General features: G+C 29.7%; 2 protein-coding genes and 2 non-coding genes across 9 annotated transcripts in view; 3 read left to right on the top strand and 1 right to left on the bottom strand.

The window, feature by feature from the left end:
- Nucleotides 1–1,313: 1,313 nt before the first annotated feature.
- Nucleotides 1,314–1,432, top strand: LOC115034374. The gene has a single exon (XR_003839739.1). It is a non-coding gene; the product is annotated as a 5S ribosomal RNA (ribosomal RNA).
- A 1,669-nt stretch (nt 1,433–3,101) lies between these two features.
- On the top strand, nt 3,102–3,220 carry LOC115034375. Its single transcript, XR_003839740.1, has one exon. It is a non-coding gene; the product is annotated as a 5S ribosomal RNA (ribosomal RNA).
- Nucleotides 3,221–6,203: 2,983 nt separating this feature from the next.
- On the bottom strand, nt 6,204–9,480 carry LOC100164447 (RNA polymerase II transcriptional coactivator). Its single transcript, XM_001948148.5, has 3 exons — nt 9,223–9,480; nt 6,524–6,716; nt 6,204–6,459 (listed from the first exon to the last, which is right to left on the bottom strand). Exons 1-3 carry the CDS (start codon nt 9,286–9,288, stop codon nt 6,377–6,379), a joined length of 342 nt encoding a protein of 113 aa, XP_001948183.1. The 5' UTR covers nt 9,289–9,480; the 3' UTR covers nt 6,204–6,376.
- A 140-nt stretch (nt 9,481–9,620) lies between these two features.
- The window catches only part of LOC100570020, a 231,206-nt gene continuing 218,505 nt past the window's right edge, over nt 9,621–22,321 (top strand). For all 6 annotated transcript variants that reach the window (XM_029490506.1, XM_029490504.1, XM_029490503.1 and 3 more), the window contains exon 1: nt 9,621–9,764. The gene's annotated coding sequence lies outside the window, so the exon portion shown is untranslated. The remainder of the gene's footprint in view (nt 9,765–22,321) is intronic.

Consider the following 22,321-nt stretch of genomic DNA (forward strand, 5'->3'; position numbering starts at 1 on the left):
CAGTTTTAAACTCTCTTAGCTCTTTTTTTCTATAAATATCAATAAAGTTTTATCTGTTCGGCCAAAAAGTGTATAAATCTAATACAAAGCTCCTGATATATTGTTACAATATCAGTTGAAAAATATTAAAAATACATAGGCACAATTTTTTTTTATAAGCATTTAAAGATCAAATTTTAATTTGAAAAATTATTTTGTAGTTAAAAATTTATAAAATGTTCAATTTTTGTATCTAAGAATTGAAAATTTAAAACAAGATTCCACGTAAGTAATTAAATTTAATTTAATTCTTATAGATATTTTTTGTTTGATAAAGGTAGATAATCTTATAAGGAATCTTGTATTACATTTTCATATCTTAGATTTAAAAAGAAAAATTTTTATGAATTTCTAACTCGAAATAATTTGCAAATTTTCGTGATTTTTCCATATTTTGTCATTTTTTGAACTTTAAATGCTTATAAAAAAAAACTGTGACTAACGATTTTTAATATTTTTCATCTGCCTTTATACTAGGAGCCTTCTATTAAATTTTCAAGCTTTTTTATCCAACAAATAAAATTTTATTGATATTTTTAGAAAAAAAACTAAAAAAAAAATGGAAAATGAAAATGTCCGTAAAGAGCTCAAAATAAATCAAAATTTTATGGTGTATAGAAAATGCTAAGATAAACATTCAGTCAAAATTTCATGTATCTACGGTCATTTTTTTAAAAGTTACACCAAAAACCAAATTCAATTTTGTGAAAAATCGATTTTGCGTAAAAATTCCCGTTTTTCCTTAATTTTTCTTTCGTTTTTCCCGGCGCTTTTGAAAACTACTGGGAAATTTAAATTTTGACCTCCCCAATGCACCAACGATATTCACTTTCTGATCGAACAAGATACTGAAGTTGAAAATCGTAGCATTATTTCGACTACTTATCGTGTACACAGACACAAAAAAAATAAAAAAACACACATCATTGTAAAATCAATACATTCATCGTTTCCACTCAGAATCTAAAATTTAAGTTGTAAATTTTTTGATGTTTAAAAAGGATTTTGAACTTGAAAAGCATTGTCTGAGACTTCCCAAAAAATTTTTCATTCAAATCCGGGATCTAATAAACCTATAATAAACTAAATAATATTATTACTTATATTCCGAGGCGTTTTTACGATTTTGTCGACCCACACTTATAGATTTAAATATTCAATAAGGGTCAAAATTCAGTTTTATAACTTACTACCTACTGCAACATACTATAAAAACGGCAATCGCGTTCTCTTTATTAATCAATTTAAATACCAAAATGTTATAAAACACATTCGCCAACGACCATACCACGTTGAATACACCAGTTCTCGTCCGATCACTGAAGTTAAGCAACGTCGGGCGTAGTTAGTACTTGGATGGGTGACCGCTTGGGAACACTACGTGCCGTTGGCATTTTTTTTTTCAATTTTAAAACAATATTTATTTTAGACTAAGATTTTTATTATTTTTTTTCGTCATCACCTTTTAAATGTCTTCAACAGTATCTTTGGATGTCACTCTGCTGTACAGCAGGTTACAAGTGGGAAACAAATTTACAAAAAAAAATTAATAAGTTAACTAAGTTGGTTGATCGCAGCCATGCCCCCTCAGATCCGAACCGCCACGCCCGTCCTTACACTAGCGCTTTTCGCGGGTACCCCGTTTTTCGCGGATATCTCGGCCAGAAGTGGTCGGAGAGCTTCGGGAAGAAAAATCCCCCCCCCTAAACATCCACCCCCCATCTCCTCTGGCGACACCCGTCCAGACCCCGCAAACCCGGACCCTCTATCCCCCCAGGGGCGAAGATATCCAATACCGCGGCTCCGGACCTCGAACCATAGGAGGAAGAGAAGCCGTCTACCCCACCAGCGCCCGGGGCCCGGCCCCCGGCGACGCCACGCTTCAACCAGACTCCGAACCGTCCGCTCATCGAACAATGGCCGCCTCGCATGAAATGTCTGAGCCGAACTCAACCGACGGACCCTCGGTCAAGAAAATGAAGATCACAACGTCCCCGAAGTCCTCAGTAACCTGGCTGCAAGATTTTTGGGCGACACTTAAGGGAGTCACGTCGCACCTCATTAACGTACACAGGGATGCCAGGATGATTAATGACCGCGCGTCAGACGATGCTCTGCGGGCCGCAATGGAGCGGATTCTCGAGCATAACAACGAGGCGTTTGAGTGCTTAAATTCGTTACTTAGCATGGATGGGGAACTGCTTAATGCCCCCAATTTTAGCGCTCCCCTACATCTACATCCGACGCCTCCACGGACATGATCCTGACCCCGGGCTACTGGGATAGTGACGCGGTCATCGAGTCCAAGGCAGCCTCGGCACGCAGGTCAAGGAAACCGAAGGTAGCAGGCAAACAGACCGCCCGGGACGCGGAAACCGATGCCATGGAAACGGACGGCGAAGAGTGGTCGAAAGTCGTCGGCAGACGATCCAGGCAAGGGAGAAAAACGACGGCTGCTGCACCCACACCCGCCGCAGGGTCACGCCAGCGCCCGCCAGTTTTATCCAATAAACCACCGGCGATCCTAATCCAAAACGCGGCCGGAAAGTCCTACCGGGACACCATTCTTTTCAGTATTAAAAATAAAAATATTTTTTTTATATTATACGTGTAGCGCAAGTGACTATAAATTATATATACAAAACATTTTTTAAATGTTGATTAGAACAAGGTAGGACTGTCCCGTGGGTGCCTCTGACGTACCACATGACACAGGCACTCACGGGCCACGGCTGCTTTGAATGGTACCTCCATCGTATGAACAGGGCCGCTAGCACTCGCTGCTGGCAGTGCTAGGGCGAATCAGGCATTGTCTGAGACTTCCCAAAAAATTTTTCATTCAAATCCGGGACCTAATAAACCTATAATAAACTAAATAATATTATTACTTATATTCCGAGGCGTTTTTACGATTTTGTCGACCCACACTTATAGATTTAAATATTCAATAAGGGTCAAAATTCAGTTTTATAACTTACTACCTACTGCAACATACTATAAAAACGGCAATCGCGTTCTCTTTATTAATCAATTTAAATACCAAAATGTTATAAAACACATTCGCCAACGACCATACCACGTTGAATACACCAGTTCTCGTCCGATCACTGAAGTTAAGCAACGTCGGGCGTAGTTAGTACTTGGATGGGTGACCGCTTGGGAACACTACGTGCCGTTGGCATTTTTTTTTTCAATTTTAAAACAATATTTATTTTAGACTAAGATTTTTATTATTTTTTTTCGTCATCACCTTTTAAATGTCTTCAACAGTATCTTATCTGACGGGACAGTGAAACTAGTTGGTACTTTGGGGGGTAAATGTAAGAATTTCTCATTTTTCAAAAGCGCTGTGAAATACAAATGAAAAACGTGAATTTTCAAGCAAAATCGGTTTTCGAGCCGCTAATGTATAATTTTCAAAATATTTTTACTCGTTTTGAGTTATCTATGAACGTTATGAAATTTTCTATTTTTTTTTCTATAAATTTCAATAAAATTGTATTTGTTGGATCAAAAATAATTAAAATTGAATACAATATTCCTTATAAGTTATTATAATAACAGTCGATATATATCATTAAAGATCCATAGACACGATTTTTATTATTATTTAAAGTTCAAATGTTTTAACATTTTCAAATTTTTTGTACTTAAAAAATCATAAAATGTTCAATTTTTATAGCTAAGGATTGAAAATTTAATTTAAGAATTCTCATAAATAGTTCATACTATAACCAAAAAATCTGGAATATATATAAATTATAAAGACAGTTATATTATACAGACATGTTAAGTTCAAATTTGGAGTTTAATATTTAAACAATCCCAATGCCTAATTATTATCAGCTTTATTTAAATCTGTAAATTCTTCTTAATTATTTGTATCATTAAAAAAATGAACATTTTTGTTTTATTTTTATGCTTTAATTTTTTTCATTCTTTCTTTTATTAAATACTAAATAGAAGGTATGTAGTTCTAATTTAATGCAAAAATAAAAAAAACTATAATGTTGTTGACTAACAGTCACAACTTACATTTTTGTTACTTTTAGCATTGAGCAATACTTTTAGGTATTCTTTATTTTAAAATAAATTAGTATAAATTGATATATGCATATATGCAGTAAAAAAAATAAATATAATATGTTAAAATAATTGTCTATGACTTTTCATTTGGCAATCAATGGTTTAAGCTATGATGGTTTCATTGCTTATAGTTGCTAAAATTAGGTGTTCTTCAGTCATCGTCGAGTTTTAAGAATTTTAAGTACGCTAAAACGTTTTTTCTGCAGTTTTACTATACATATAATTTAGTGTCAATATTCAATATATACCAACATATAAGCTTATAATATTTATTTGATCCAAAGGCCAATAAATCATGTATAATATAATAAAGTTATTGTTCATTGACCCAAGTATGAATGTATGATAATTATTATAGAAATATTAAAAAAATAATCACCTCAATGGTTCAATGCAGGTATATAAAAATAGATTGTAGGGCCAAATACATGTAAATTTGATAAATAAATAAATCTTATAAATAAATATATAGATATTATATATATATATTATAGGTATAGAAATAAATCAGTCTTCGCTCAGAATCGTTTTTCGTATACAATGATATTATTTAATTGAAGTTAAATTTAAAAGTATTCATTACAGTGACCCACTGTACAACAGAGCGGCACTCAATTGTCCACCTATTTTCATTCTTTCTAATTTTTTTTTTTTTAGTGTAGAATACTAAGCTGGTTCCAATGGCGGCTTTCTATGGTTTTTGATTGTATCCGGTTCACGCAGTGACACACCAGGAAACAAAGATTTGAATTTAACTTGAATTACAGAATTAATTCCAATTAAGAAGAGCTACAAGTGTCAGATTGGGTAATTAGCAGTTCCTAAGAATATTTTCAAGACATTTATTTGTTGTATAATGAACTAAATCAGTTCTCAGTTTTTAGGTAAATAAACTGAACTTCTATTGGAACTACTTTGTAGTAAGTAATACCGTTCAAATAATTGAATATAGCTTATGCTAGATATGGGTAATAATGTGCAAAAAAATAAACACAAGTATCAAAATTATACTATAACCTATCAAATTTACAAATGTTAAGGGAGCACAAAACACAAAAAATAAGTTATTCATTTGAAAGAATATTTAATTTTAATTTTTAACAAATATGTTTTAGCTTTAGCGTTACTACTCACATTATTTAATGAGTTATAGGGTATGGAATAGACACGTAACGTCATTAGGCCAGGTTTATCTTAAATGTGTTTAATTTGCTAATTTCACATAATATTTTAATTACATTTAAAGCATATTTTTGGATTTTTGTTGTTCATAATATGTGATGTATTTATGTACTGAAGATGTTTGTTGAAATATTAGTTTTTTTGAAATTTATAAAATCTCTAATAGCGATTTTCACTATGCACACTTCTGTATTAGTAGCAGTCACTTATCGCAAAATGACATGGTCAATATCTCTCTCAAAAAAAAAAACACAAAAAGTTTGAATAAAATTCTGATACTTCTACTGTCTTAAGTACAAAAAGTCACATATTCATAATATGCAAATCAAACATCAAAAATAAGATTTTTAGATAGGTAAATCATTGTGTAAAGTGAGGGACTTTTACAGAATATATAAGATAGGCAATTTAATTAAACCAGCCATTCCTTAAACAAAATTTAATTTTAACCAAATTGTTTTTAATAGTTTAACTATGATAATTAAATATTTAACACGTTCACTGCGGATGACGCCAAAAGGTGTTATTTTACATAGTTCGCATAATATGCTGAATGACGCCAATAGGCGTCATTCCCCTTGTTATTAAATGCACTATAATTTAGTTAGCGTTACGATTACATTTTTTGTTTTTCGTCAGCGTCTTCTACAAGCATTTTTTCATAAACAAGTGCAAACTATACAATGATATTTTAATTTTTCAATCTTTAGGAATTTTTTTTTAGAATTCCAATTTTTTCAGCGTCATGCTTAAGTACACACAAATATCATCCGCAGTGAACGTGTTAATAATAGTTTGCAAAAAAATTTTTTTGTTATAGTTTGCTCTTTAATGTCCTATATCAGATGATGAGTAATGGATTTTATTTTAAATTCAAATTAAATAATAAAACAAAATATCATGAAATTTATATTATACTTGATAGATTAAAATACTTTAGGAGTATGGAGTAAAAAATTATAGTCCAGCTTATAATTTAACGCTTAGTGCTTAATTATGAGATAATAACAAACTAATATTACAAATAAATTTAAAAAAATAAGTCTGCCATGTTGAAAAATTAAAATTACTATCCCAATTTTTCAACAGATTTCTGAATGTCATCAATTTGCTCTTTCAGTTTGTTCCATTGACCAACAGACAAAGATATGCCTAAAAACATAATATTAACATTTAAAAAAAAAAAATTAATTAGGATTCAATTTTTTTTATTTACCTTTTTTTCCAGGAAGTGTTTCTCCATTTTTCTCATAGAATTCACGGATGTCAATGAAAAGTTTACCCCGAAATTCCCTTACTTTAACAAAACGATTTTTATCCAATGCAAAAGAATGCTCTTCTTCATTTGAACTGGTTTTCTTGGAACTTCCTTTATCAGAAGGTTTAGATTTTTTTGGAGGAGGATTTCTCTAAAACCAAATTAATTTAAGACATTAAAATTCACTGTAACTAATTATTATGATTTTTTAATATATTATATACTTCTATATAATAAATAATGTCATATTATTTGAAATATTATGATTTACCTCTATAACACGATTTAAGATAGTACTATCTTAAATCGTGCTCTATAATAAACTATTGATTATGAATTAGTAAATTATTGAAATTAAGAAAGATATGGTATTATAAATATATCAAAAAAATTAATCATTCAACATTTTACTTGAATGAATGCATTATATTAAAATATAGTAAGAAGTAAGAACCAATATCAATTATATTATTATGCAACTATTATAGATATTAGGTTCAAGTTTGTTATATCTTATTTTAACATTATCTTTATTATCAATAAAGCTCAAGGGTGACTCGTGTATTTACATGTCCAAAATAGATCTTTACAGAAATACTTCAACTTGGTTTTTTTTAAGACAAATATATAAAAAAAAATATTCAACATACGTCCATTATATACTATTATAATAGGAACCTAGATGTGTATTAATTTGTTTATTCTATTGGAAAACAGTTATAGTTTAGTTAGTGATTTATATTTTGTATGCAAGCTATTACATAGTATCTACCTAACTAGGTAGTTAAATAATGAATGAACAATTATGAGCCAACATCAACAAAATTCATCTTGTATTATTAGTTTTAATGTTTCTAAATTAGGTATGTTCAACCCAATTTTTTAATCGTTAAAGAAACACTAAAAAAAAGGGTAAGAATATTATCTGTGTTCTCGGTTGTTTTTTTTTCACGTAATTTTAATTTTAATGCCAGAGTTCTACTTTACGTACTTATAACCAGTGCTTGAATTGGGAATTATTAAGTAGAGGAGCTCAATCCAACAATTTATAAACTGCGTTCCAAGTGCAAAATTATTAAACGCAGACTCGTGGTGGGCTTTGTTATAATATCTTAATAATTATAATTTGTGCTATAGACGCATACCTAGGTATGTCAATTGTGAACACTAGTTCACAGATATTTACAAACAAATGCCCACCAAATCAATTTTTATTAAAATTAAGAATGGATCTAAATTGTTGTCAAAGATAAACCTAATGAAATCTACATTTTTTAATATAAAAATATTTTTCATCCTATTTATGGTTTTGACTAGTAGTGTTAAACCTTTTCGACTCGCGATCCACTGTTTTTGTAACAATATTTTCACGACTCGTGTCACCTTTGTAAGCCATGAGAGAAAAAAACTTTAGCTTTGCGTAATATCCCGTGTATAAGTGTGCATATTGTTCAATTCATTCATAAATTTTTCAAATTCATAATTTATAACTTATTTTTTTCGCAGATATTTTATAATACAATTGTTTATTGTAGGTACATAATATCTGCAAACTACTAAATTAAGAATGAATACAAGGAAACAATAATAAAAAAATTAGCATGGTATTCAATCTAAGCCAGAGGTATTCAACCGGAGTTGCTACCAAATCTTCGGTCTATAAAAATGGGTCGTGACAAGTCTTTTTTGTTTTAAAAAAAATAAGTTTATCATAAAATTATAAATTCGAATAAGTTATGAATGAATTGAAGAACCATATTTTACAGTAGATATAATGATAGTTAAAATGTCTACTAAAATCAATAAATTGAGCTTACTTGTGATTCCAAACTTAAACAAATGTTTATTGATACTTTTTTGGCAATGTTTCGGGCACATTTATGCACGGGAAATTACGCAAAATTACTAATTAGCAGCTTAGTCTTTTTCCTATATGGCCTACAAAGGTGACACAAGTCGTGAAAGTATTGTTACAAAAATAGTGGATCGCGAGTCAAAAAGGTTAAACATTCCTAGTCAAAACCATACATAGGATGAAAAATATTTTTATATTAAAAAATTTAAAATTACTAGGTATAGGTTTATCTTTGATAAAACAATTTAGATCCACTTCAAATTTTAATAAAAATCATTTTAGGCATTAGTTTGGTCCGTCCTCCCGTCCCAGTAAAAAAAAATAAAAATAGTAGAGGAGCTCCGTCACCCTGCACCCCCCCCCCCCCCCCCCAACAATTCGAGCACTGCTTATAACTTACTTAAAATTAAAATGTCAATAAAATAAAAAATAACTGAAGAGTACACAAATAATATTCTTACCTGCCTTTAAATTTGATAGTAGTTAACGTACAACACAAATTATCTAGTATACTGTATGTTTGTAAGTCAGTCGACAGAGACATCACATATGCGGATTACATTAGATCCTCTAAAGGTTAACAGAGGATATTATTATATTATGCCAAGAAGATTGTCCGAAACAAGTACCATACGGTCGGATTTCCAAAGTTGTTGGACTACATTTTTATACGACATTGTACAGACAACAATCTACGGGGAAAGGCATCGGAGTACGCGATATTTTTTCAATCAAAAGTCACCTCCACATTATAATCAAACATGAGCAGTTAACTTTTTGACCGCATCAGCCTAAGACTTACGTCGTCGGGTCCAGAGTCGGAAGAAGAGGACTCGGAGGCGCTACGTTTGGACTTTTTCGGTGCCATTGTGAGAATGTTTCCTTTTCCTGTAAAGTGGAAATCCCAAACCGCTGGACGGGGACGGTTGGAAAATACTTAAAATCGAAGTACAACTATAGACGCCGCTCACGAGAGTAGTTTGACAACGGTTCCCAATTTAATTCTTATTAAGACGACTCACTTATTACGCTAGACGGCAACAAATGTCACAAACTCATAGTCGTAACCTCAAACACGGTCGTCGTTACAGTGCTACCGATCGGTGTTGCATTAATTACCGTACGAATGTACAGTTCCGCGTTTTTGCGCGCCCGACGGGACAGCCCTGCGGTTCGTGAAGTTTTGGTACCGCGAGTACATTTCCCGCGTACGAGTTCAGTCACGTTCAGACACGTTTCCTTGGCGATTTCGCGTTGTACTTGTTGACTTTCGCGCGAGGCGCCGCTCACGAATATTGCACGTTACCATCGCGATAACCGGACGAACTTCTTTTCGTCGTTAAGGTAAGTTCTTCGTTCTTCTGACTTCTCGCAGGCAACCGTACAAATTTATTATCGAAATTGTACCGTGGACAACCGACTACCACGAGTCCGGTGGCGATCGTGAAAACGTATGACTGATTTAATTTTAGCACCCTAAGCTGGCTATTTCCAAAATGTAAAAAATGAATACATTTTTATTATTTTGCCTATTATTATTTTATTATATTAATAGGACGAATATTTTATCGATTGAGCTTTTTTATGCCACTATGACCGTATGTTGGAAATACTAATGATTATTTATTATATTAATAAAATGTCAAGAATTGTGGAAGGATCGATATATTATATAATAATAACCAACAAAAATTGTTGTGACTTAGAATATGTACTGATTTAGTCTTGAAAACATATTGTAATATTTAGGTTATTTATTACTATAAGTTATGGTGGAAATAGGAATGTTATGATTTTATTAAAAATAAAAAAAAAATATCGGGACCAGTTATGGCTATATTCGATTTATTTATTTGTTTATTTATCTTCGATTTATTTGATAATGTTACTATAATAGTAAATATTCAGTACCTATTTATTTTTGTTTTACCCTCTATAATATAGAGTGTATATGATGCTTGATGCGGACTATAAGGAGCAACTTTTTCTCTGAATATTGTCCGTTGGAAACACGGTGATTGTATAGGCGAATATCGGTGTAACATTTCCTGTTTACTGATATAATAGAAAAATAGAAACCTGTTGAATGTTGATTAAAAAAATTTACAGTGCATTTATTTAGCTGACATTGAGAACTTTGAGCTTATATTATTTAAAAATAATCAGAACTTAATTTTTAACTTGGATTTATATTATTATCTTTGTTCAATAATTTTTTTAATGTAATGTATAAGTTATCAGCACAATGACGCCGAAATGCTTAAAAAATACTATGACATCGTACATCACGTACATAAATAATTGGTCCCCCCTCATCATCGTTTCCATCAAAGCCCCTGCATTATGCAATGTATTATAATTTATAATGTATTTTTAGTTTTTAGCTGAACAAAATATATTTAAATATATTTTTTGGGGACATAGGTACGACAGGTTACCGTTAAGTTGAAATATTCCAACTTGATCGACGTGTGGATGTGTGGTTACAGCGTTTATCAATACCACATGTAAAACAACTGTGACCAATATAAAACATAATAAATAATAATTATTTACTAAATCACGAACAATGTCGTACACATTTTATGGTGATAGTGAAATGGTCCCTATAATAAATAAAATAGGCTTAAACCACACATTTTAGAAATTCTAAATTAAACTTAAAATTATCCACTAGTGTTGTTAAAAATTATTGTGTCTGTATTAATATATTAGATAATTAAAATCACATTTATATCGTTAAAAATAGGTTGCTAAACGTCGATCTGCACGATTGATCCACAATATTCCGGATAAGGTATCTATAGAATCTTAATTAATTTTATTTCCTGGTTGCTGTTACTCAAATATTTTATCCATTTAATTAGCTGATATTTAAATAAATTGATCATTCTAAATAATGACCAAAAATATTCACCAATTGCATATAATAATAGGACGCATTATGTTGATTGATTTTTACCATATGGATTCAGGATTGCCCGGTGCAATATAATAAACATAATTTAAAAAATAAAGAAAACACGTATCTATAGCTATATCTATATATTTAGATAATAATATGTGCTATTATTTAGTATTAAACATAATGAAATAATATGTAGGAATCGGATGGGTCAATACCTCAATGAGTAATCGTCATTACTGTCACAGATTTCTTTATACATTTAATCCATGGAAATAAATAAATAAATAATACAAATTAAATATTTTGTAAATAAATTATCGCAATTTGCACTTACAAACGAAATTCGGTTATGATTTATTGGTATTGACAATAACGTTGTCGTGAAATACCATTATTATCTGAAGAAATCCACTTATAGGTATACTTATAACAATCACAAAACAAGATTAATCGTTGAACACCTTTTAGAGTAATAATTAATATTTTTAATTTACTTTACTTTAACCAGATAAGTGTAAGTGTATGTATGTTTTAGCCAAGATACTAATTTTATTTAGATTCAATATTATGTTTCAATATTTTTTATCGGTTAGGTATATATATAATATTATTTAATACATTTGGGAGAGAGGGTCATCTGGACCTCTGAACACTCCCACCCCTTGGTATTACGGCCTTGATTTCAGTATGTTATACATATTAAATCTTTGTTTTCTTTCTATAAAATATTTGTTTGAAATTATTTGTCAACCTAAAACACCTTAATTTAAAAATATACATTTCGAATTAATATGCAAGGGTTGTTGTTGCTGACAATGCATATGCAAATTAAGGAAAAAAAACATTTTGATTTCTAGTTGATAAAGCAATATACTAATGTTTTTTCTACAAGTTTTTTCAATAAAATATATTTGCATACAAATTACACACTTTGCAGTCAAATGTACTTATAAAAAATAAAAATTGTGACAGGAATACGAAATCCCATGTATGAAATTGAAAAATAATTTATAATGTTAATAATAATAATCTCATTGAATATGCAAATTAATTTATGTACAATATTGAATATAAAGATTTATTGATGAGTACACATTATGATAAAATAACTAATGATTATGAGTATAATAGTCACTATATGTTACGCAACAAATAAATTAGTAATTACCTTTTATTAAACAAAATATTGTACCTATCCTTTTTAAATTCATTTGTAAGTAGTAAGGTATATAGTAAGGTAGTAGTAGGTATCTCTAGGTATATTATATTCCAACCCATTAAATAAAAAATATAAGCTATAATAATTATTTTTAATCAATTAATCATTATAATAAATTGTATCTTTAATCTATGCAGCGTGATTGCACTGTGAATACGGTTTTAACTTTTAACATAATATAATGGTATAGTACCTATTCGTAATTATTATAAATTCAAGTGTATGTGTAATAATTTATATAGGTGGGCAAAGCGTATAGTCCGGCTGAATTTGATAAAAATGTAATCTTTTTCTTTTTTTATACGTTTTACTAGGTTTATATGTACTTTTAAAATATTTTATATTTCCTTTCTTTATCAAATTTATGTAGCCATTTTTATTTAGAAAGCTTACTACTTTTCTTATTCTTTCATCCACCTGCAATAAATAACTTCCCAAGCAGTACTTGAATATTAATGTTTTTCACAGAAAGATTTCGTCTTCGTGTATACAGTAGTATATTATACTATATACACCAAACTCAGGTATAATAATATTCAGTGAGCTGACCTCGTTGAGGGAAACCGTCCACAGGGACGAATATAATACATTATATACATCCATCTATTTTAACCGACTATATATATTTGGTACTCGTAAGATTTCCTACAGTGTTTATTCCAAGTGCATATATGTCTTAGTATAAAAACAATTAGATTTAGACTGCCTACTTATAATTGTTATCTATCTACTTGCAGATGTACCTACATGCATTTAATCGCAAAATTATATTACTTTTGCTATTATAAATTATTTATTAATTCTTGAGGATATCCAAATTCTGAAATCATTTAACGTGTTTATGTCTAGACAGTAGATGATACCACCAATTTCACCTCTGAATGTTCATTAATTTTGCCATAATCGTATAATTATTAGCAGGGCAAGGATTTGTATGCAATAAAAAATGGTAAAATATACATTTCAATTTTTATAAGATAAACACAAAAATATAGTTACAAAAGAAATATTTATTTATTGAAATACATCAGTGATTTATGGTTTGTCTTAATATAATATAGTTGAGAAATGAAATAAAATAAAATTTCTAACTATGTGTGTTACATGGTACGTCCATATATTTTTTTAAATTTTCGATAATGAACGATCGGTGATTGGATCGTAGTATGGCTTTGTATTGACTGAAGCTGTAAAAATAAAATTTATGCTTGACAAAAAAACCAAGTTTTGTGAAATATACTATAAAACATGCATTTTTCGCATTCTTATAATCAATATATGCTATAATATTCATTTTATTCAATATATGCAATAATATGCATTTTATCCAAAATATGCAAAAACATGCAAAGTAAAAATACCACTATTTATCTCATAATGAGGTAATTCGTGGACATTACTGACAAAATCAATAATCAGAAGTCGCAAAAAAAACATGCTGTTGCATATAAATCCTAGCCCTGATTATTAGTATATACAAAACTTACCACTTACGCGGTTACTGACTACATTGATTTTTATTTTATTATTATGCAGTATGCATCACTAAAACTAACATGTTTCTTTTTTTACCTTGGCGTGTATCTTTAAAATAAACATACTACTGACAACATATCAATAGGACCACTTACTTATATAAATATATGAATAAATAAAAAAAAACAATTTAAGAAGCTACCAAGTTAAGATATATTTTTATTAAATTTTTGTTTACATTATAAATAATATATTAAATAATAAATATTTAAGTAGTTGAACATTTTATTTAATTCTTCACCGCACATTTTTCGTAACACGGCACAAGTGTTTTCAAACCTTCTATAAAAGTGCGAGTAATAATTTCTTAGGTAACTTCTAGTCGGTCTCCCATTGGTGATCTCAATTTCACTTCTGATCGATCATTTTTGGTGTATCAACGAAAAATTGTAGGTATAATAAAAGAAATGAACGATTTTGAAATAAAAAACGTATTGCAGGGTGACTATTCATTGCAACAGAAAATGTCGAAACAGTGATCCATAAAACATTAAACTAATACCTCGTTTTCAATATCCAGGGATATATTTTCAAAGCATTTATAATCAGGGTATGATTAAGTCCAAGCATAAAATTATATTATAGGCACATCAGTTTTAATCGCCTATTATTGTAATGCCATAGGTATCAGAAAAATGTTCAGACATGTTCAACTTTTAATATTTTTTCTACACAATCCAATGCATATATTGGGTGATCCACCAAGCATATTATGCTTACCACATTTTTCATTTAATAATGAATTTATTTCAATTCTGATTTTTAAAATGGTTTAGTAAAACAAGAACCATTCTTTTTACAAAATATATTATATACTAAGCTTTAATTGTACCAATTAAGGTATTAGGTTATGATGCATGTCAGTACCAGCGTGACTTAAATATGTCTTACTGTAAATAAATGCAGATCGTACTTTTTGAAAATGTTGATGTATCGAAATCAAAAGTTGTAATGTTAAATGAGTACTTATAGTTTCTAAGTTTTTAAAATGTATATACTAGAGATAATAATTCTTAAAAATGGTTTTTTTAAGAATACAAAATACATATTTTTAAATAATTGGTGTCTAGTAATTATTATACTACGACCATTCTAACAAATTATAAACTATTATTGACCATAATTTTCAAATGATCATAGGAACATCTTCCAAAGTCCAAACCTATTATTCTTAGTAACCTACCGCCGTTTCATTTGTACCCGCGTAGGCGTACTTGCTTAGACTTACTTAGACTTTGTTAAGACGTATTTACGTCCAACATAATTTAATAACGCAATGCATAGGTACTTTTATTACACTAAACATGGATATTTTTCTTTTTCTTCTTCTTCTTCTTATTATTATTAATATTTTACACATAATATGGTATTATATTTTGTACCATCGACAAAACCGTTTTCGAATCCAATTAGTTTTTTTTTTGTCTGTGAAATCGAATTACTAATAATACCTATATGTTAATGTTTTCTTATAAAACGCACGTATAGTATTTATTCAGAGATTTCGTGAAATATTTTTGTCGTCTACTCAAGCTGTATAATATTTATAATATAATCTTGTTGTTGGATAAAAGAATGCAAAATTATATTCTCGGGCTCTTTATCTCTGTAGGTCCATAACAATTTGGTCTTACTTAGTCGTAATTACTATGGTATTATAATAATGGGGACCCCCTTTTAACGTTTGCCGCTCGCGGTCCTTTTTCCTAAAATCCACCTCTGTGCCATTTGGGTTTAATTATAATTTTATGTAAACGTATATTGTATATAATGTAGAGTCATTGATTAATATTTAATAATTATGATTCTAAAAGTATTGACTTCATAACATCATTATTAAAAAGTCTTGTAAATTATGTTTGAATAGCGTAGATATATTATATGACACTGTTATGTATGTTTTCGGGCAAACGAATTATACTAATGGTTTTTTATTTTTGAATTTTAATCAACGAATAATTATTTAAAACTATTATTGGGGCTATTCTAACTTTGCAGCTACCGTAAATGTAAAATACGATACTAAAATTATTTTGTGTTTAGTCATAAATCAGCTACAATAAAATTATAGAATCTATGATAATAGATACATTACAAGGTTAGGTAATACTTTTTAGGTTTTTTGTATTGGGCTATAATAATATGAAACATAAACTGACAATTTCGATCAGAAGGGGAATCGTTTTTATTAACTGTCGCATATAGCTGAAGTTATTTTATAAAACAATATTAAAACTTATGATGAATACACATATTTTATTTGGTTACTATGTATATTAATTTATTACTGCGAGAAAAATAATAATTACAGTATTTCATTATATATAAATTTTTCCACGAACACATTTCATTTAAAAAGTTTATTTTCTTAAACGCTCTTAATATTATATCGTTATTCTTTTCAGCTCAAATTGTGTTGGTTATTAAAATGAAAAAAACATTGCATTGAAAGCAATAACTTACATGACCATATTATTATACAATATGAAATTCCATTCATAATAAACCCTTATCACTCTATACCTATTATAGTGAAAAATGAATATATTGTATATTTCGTTTTATAAAATTAGAACTTTGGGGTTGAAGATAAAAATTTGTAATTTTTCCGTACCCGTGTGGTCGTGTGTACCTTAATTTATGGTTTATATATCTACATATATATAAATATGAATGTTGTGTATAGTATTTTTTTTATTGTTTTGATTGTTTTCAAACTTTAGTATGGGAAATCTACGGACTACGGCTATAGGTGCAGTAAACTAATACTCAACTAAAATAAAGTGTTTAGCTGTATGCAGCTGGTTAGTGGGTGGTAGAGATAATGAATATAGTTCATCTTCTAAAGGGGAAATCTTTACTGACAATTTATAAAGCCGTAATATAATAGGTAGTATGTATAATATACACCCATAACTACATAAACATAAAAAGCGGGTAAGTGGATGTCGCTCTGCTGTACAGTAGGTTACAAGTGGATCAATGCACAATGGATTTTATTAAACTTGAATTCAATGATAACGGTTCTTGAGTGGAGACGGTTTGTCAGCTTGGGTATTTTATATTGTTATTATTTATAATAGCCTGTAAATTGAATTAATATTATAATGTCATAATTTTTTATTCGTTTCTATGGTGATAAACAAAGCGTTAGAAATTAAAATCTCGTTTTTTCGTAATTTGTCAGTGGTTTTTCCCGTGGCATTAAATAACTATTGAGAAAATCTAAGATAAACTATGTTTAATAATGTCTAAAATTATACAAAATCATTGCACGCATTTCATTAAATTAAATAGTTTTTTTTTTTCGTAAATATTGTTTTAAAGTAGGTATTTTACACACTCGGCGGTAGAATACAATATATTGTATAAGCTACCCGAGTTATAATGTACGAAAGAAGCGTTTTATAAACAATATATTTTTCTCTATTCAATAGTTATGGATATAGTGTATACATTACCCGCCTTTCGTTCTATTTACCCGTTACATGATATATTCTTATTTACCTAGGTACTATAATAATATAATAATTATTATGTAACTGAGATCAAATTATAAAATATACGTCTTAAATCGTATCTATACGGTTGCGTGATTTCAGTAAAGCGATCTGTAACTTTATTAGGAATTTCGAGCTTTCTGCATGCCCCCGACAAACCTGGAGAGGGAGTTGATAATAATAGTCACGCGTGAATAGTTAGCTCGGAGTGTGAAAAAAAACATTTTGATGCGAAAAGTTAGACGGGACACCGTCGACACGGTATATATGAGAGACCTACTTATAAATTATTATATTATATTATATACATATAGAACTCGTTATTAGTTTTTTTTTCAATTTATGTGATAGCTAGTATACCTATATATATGCGTCATATAATATTTTTTTTTAAACTTTCGAGCTACCTACTTATTATACGTATAAAAACCTACAAAAATGAATACGATAGTCATTTAATAGTCATTTTCATTGTATATAATAATATATAGATTATAGGTGTTCATCGGAGGACGTTTGAAAATAATTTAGCATTTCTGTATCTACTTATAATATATATTCTATCGTTGGCTGTTGCATGCAGGTTGGGCGTCCGTCGCAAATATATAAGCTCGTTGGTGATTAATTGTTTTGTTATATATATTTAAGAAAACAGCCTGACACATATATATTATAAGAATAAAATATTCTCATCAATTTTAAGTCTAAAGAAACTTCCGGTTTTGCCACTTATATACCTCTATAACCTATACCTAAGTACTGTATTAAATAGTAATTATATGCGCATTGGTGATACCACGACGTGTAACGTTTTATACGTATATTTTGCGTGCCTTAACTAAATATGTATATATACGCGCGCCTTATATTCATTAATCACTTGTACGGGATTCGTGGGCGTTGCTTTTCGATATTTAAAGTTTATTCTTTATACTGAAGTGTTCCAAATTTTGTATTTTTCTCATCTCTTCTTCGTAGGTTTACGAATAACGTAAACATTATGGTGGAAAAGCACTGTGTTTCAGTGTAAAATTTAATAAAATGAAATGCAAGTAGGTATTATGCGGGTTTAAGTAAAAAAATATTATTTTCAATTTTAGATCCTATATTCTGATATGATAATATTATGTTATAGCACATGACGTATAGAGTGATTCACCAAGCATGCTCACCCCATTTTTCTTCTTTATAATGCAATTATTCAAAATCTGATTTTTGGAGATTTTAAATATACTCAAAGACCATTTTTTTTTCTTCATTCAACATTATTTAAAAAAATTATCCACTAAATAATTTACAGGAAAAAGGGGAGGAGGTTCGCATTTGAAAAACAGATGTTTGTACCACCCTTATGGTGGAGTGTCCGATACACACCTAAAGTACAGGTAGAGTACAAAAAATCTCAAGAATTTAAATATGGTCTAAATAACGTATATTTAAAAATTCCAAAAATCAGAATTTGAATAAATTCATTATTAAAGGAAAAAATATAGGGTGAGCACACTTAGTGAATCCCTTTATATATTATAATAAACCTATACTTCATATGTTCTGTGCTAATACTATAGATAGCAGATTTTCGCCATCATTCCATAGAGTAAACCTCAGCAAACAAGCATAATTATGTATCGTCAATATTTTGTTGTACTTTTTGCTTAGGTCTACGTTTTTTGCAATTTTTAATTATAAGTACATATTTCTAATTTATTTTAACATATCTATTATTAAGTCATGCGTGTCTTACTGTCTTTGTTGTTTCACGAAAAATGTATGTTCTATACATCTATAATAATTTAATACCTACTTATGTAGGTATAATGAGGTATCGTTAGTACCTATTTGTTAAAATATTTTTTATATAATAGGTGCTCAAAATAAAGAGTGATTCCAAGTTTGTTCTTTCAAACCATAACTTTGTGTTACGACAAATCAATTTAAAAATCGAGTATAAAATATTATTTATTTGCGAATACGAATAAAATAATATAATATTCCAACTTTACATCGACAAAGTTTGTTTATAGGCAACTGCACCGTGTTTTCCACTTTCTACATTATGACATCACGTTTCAACCATTTTGAACCGCAAATAATGGCAAGACTGCTATCTAGTTTAATTAGTGTCCCTACATCTGTGGATGTAGTTAATAACAATAGTCTAGAACAATGTGCCGTCACTAGAGTCCCGTTGTCAGCCGGCAAAAATGAATTTCTGGAATACAGTTAATTTCGGCTCTATCGTATGTGATAGAATATCTAATGATTGGCTGGACCGAATTATTTTCATGTATTCATCTTGCGCAGTTTTCCCGGTTCATCGATGGACATCGACGAGACCGCACGGTGTCGCCCCAAGATAACGCCTATACAGTATATATGCTACCATTGATCAAATATATTTAATCAATGACGCTACTGATTGTTGTAGTAAACATTTTGCACATAGCACCGTAATTCATCAGTCGGGCCCAGAATTTCAATAACTGTGTAAGTTACATAAACCTCACACGTAGACTTATACTAGCTACATAAATGATTCTAATATTTAATACATATATTATGGTTTTCGATGGATTTCACATTTCCTACTATTAATTATATATTTTATGTCCAAAATTTACATAATACGCTCTATATTATACCAACTATACCGATCCGTAACCCGTGCTTGATAACGTGTTTATCATATTTTTATACTACAATGTTGGCAAATGGTTATCGTCTAATTATATAATGTTTGTAATGTATTTGCAAAAATGGTGGTTTCAGCTTTATTATTTTTAATATGTTTGTACATAATTGTATTGCCTGCAGTAGAACATAGCCGTGAACAATTACGGTGGACCACAATATTACATGCATAGAAAGAGAGACCGCATCGGTACTAAATTCATAAATCGTCGGTGGACCGCACACTATTAAGAGACACCCGAATAACGCGTGTAATATTACGTATATAATATATAAAGGGCGGACGTCTCGCCCGTCGATGTTATATGTACAGCCTGTACAGGATGACTCGTCGATCATGCTCAGACCAATTTTTTCTTTTAATATAATAATATAATTAATTTATACAAATTCTGATTTTTTTATTTTATAAACAATATACTTCATATCCGTATTTTCAAATATGTATTTAGATTTCTTATACCATTTAAGGAGTGACCTGTGAGGGGTACCAACTTATTATTTTCAAATGAAAATCAATCTTCTTTCCAATAAATATTGTTATCAGGTGATTTTTTTGAAAATGTTTATGTGTCTAAATAAAAATTTGAACGATCAGTTTATCAGTTATTAAATAAGTAGTGTATACCTACTAATAAGATAAAAGCCTTTAAAAATAGTTTTACAAAACTATAAAATATATATAATATTTAATTTAGTATTTATTATCCTTATCCTTACATAAAAAATATTACATAAAAAAACAGGCCTTTTTTATGTTCCAATTTAGTGACGACACTATTCAATATTTTTCCAATTTTTTTCCACAAAGTTGTTCCAAATACCTTCCTGAGTGTCAACTTGTCGCTTGATTTTTCATTTTTTTTTGTCGGAGGGGAGGGAGAGTGGGGGATTATATTTTTATAATGTATCTTTAATCTATATGTCTACATATTATATAAAATCTAAATATCACTGACTCATTGATCGCTGTATCTCAAAAACTACTCAACGTACGAACTTAAAATTTGGAATAGTGGTTCCTCTATTACTTTCACCGTGTAATGAAAAGATTTTCCGAAATTCGCATTTTAAAGAGGTGCTCAAACATGGACATTGAGTTTTAAGATGGAAATTGGAAATATTATTTTATTTATTAATAGTTGCCATTGGTATTACAGTCTACAGCAGAAATTAGTATATATTTATTATCGATTGCCATTGCTCATTCGGGCGATCAGGTACAAACATTGTATCAAATCGAATTATTGAAAATTGCCTACCAAGATGAAATAGTTGTCTTTTCTCCGCGATCTGACGTAGTCGGATTGTCTACCAGGGTGACTGAGTTGCACTTTCTGCAGCAAGTTACACCCAAAATGGGCTGAACAATCATAATTTTTTTAAGAGTTGTGATTTATAATGGGCAACGAAGTGCACGAGTTCAGCTAGTACTTTATAAAATATAAAATGTTGAAAGCCTAATATTATTAATTACTATACCTAATTTTCAAATAATCATAGCCCCCATGGCCCCATATATTCTGAACCTATTATCCACTAAGTTAAACAATTCAAAAAGTTATTGTTTGAATTAAAATTTAGATAATGATATTATATCACAATTTTCGAGAAAATCATATTTTGCTTCATAATATTTGCAGTATAAAAGTCGCATGGTTTTCGTTTGAAAGAATAAATAGTTTGCATTATCAATGCAGCGCTGCAGGAAACTTGTCAAATTATGTAAAAAAAATATCAAATATTATGCCTTGCATGATTGGTGAATCACCCTGTATAATATAAAATAATATACGAATGAGAAACGTCAGCGGCGGATAGGCTTATATTTTTTTACCGGGAAGTAATTTGGATATAGGGCCCCCAAAAAATAAGAAGGGGCCCCAAAAAATAAGACCCGAGTGACATTTTATTTTGATATAATAACCAAAAATAAATTAATATTGTATATCACTGAAATCATATTTTGTAGCAGCTAAAAATATTGTATGTAGTCACAAATTGTGTTATAATATTAATTAATCATTGTTTAAAGACAATATTTTGG

This window comes from Acyrthosiphon pisum, chromosome A2, assembly GCF_005508785.2.
Source record: "Acyrthosiphon pisum isolate AL4f chromosome A2, pea_aphid_22Mar2018_4r6ur, whole genome shotgun sequence".
Classification (NCBI taxonomy): Eukaryota; Metazoa; Arthropoda; class Insecta; order Hemiptera; family Aphididae; genus Acyrthosiphon; species Acyrthosiphon pisum.

Bases quoted from the DNA above. Each gene is read 5' to 3' on its own strand.
- LOC100164447 (XM_001948148.5), bottom strand. From the start codon at position 9,288: ATGGCACCGAAAAAGTCCAAACGTAGCGCCTCCGAGTCCTCTTCTTCC. The intron at 6,717-9,222 runs GTAAGTCTTAGG...ATTTGGTTTTAG, and splicing joins CCGACTCTGGACCCGACGAC to AGAAATCCTCCTCCAAAAAA. The intron at 6,460-6,523 runs GTAAATAAAAAA...TTATGTTTTTAG, and splicing joins AACACTTCCTGGAAAAAAAG to GCATATCTTTGTCTGTTGGT.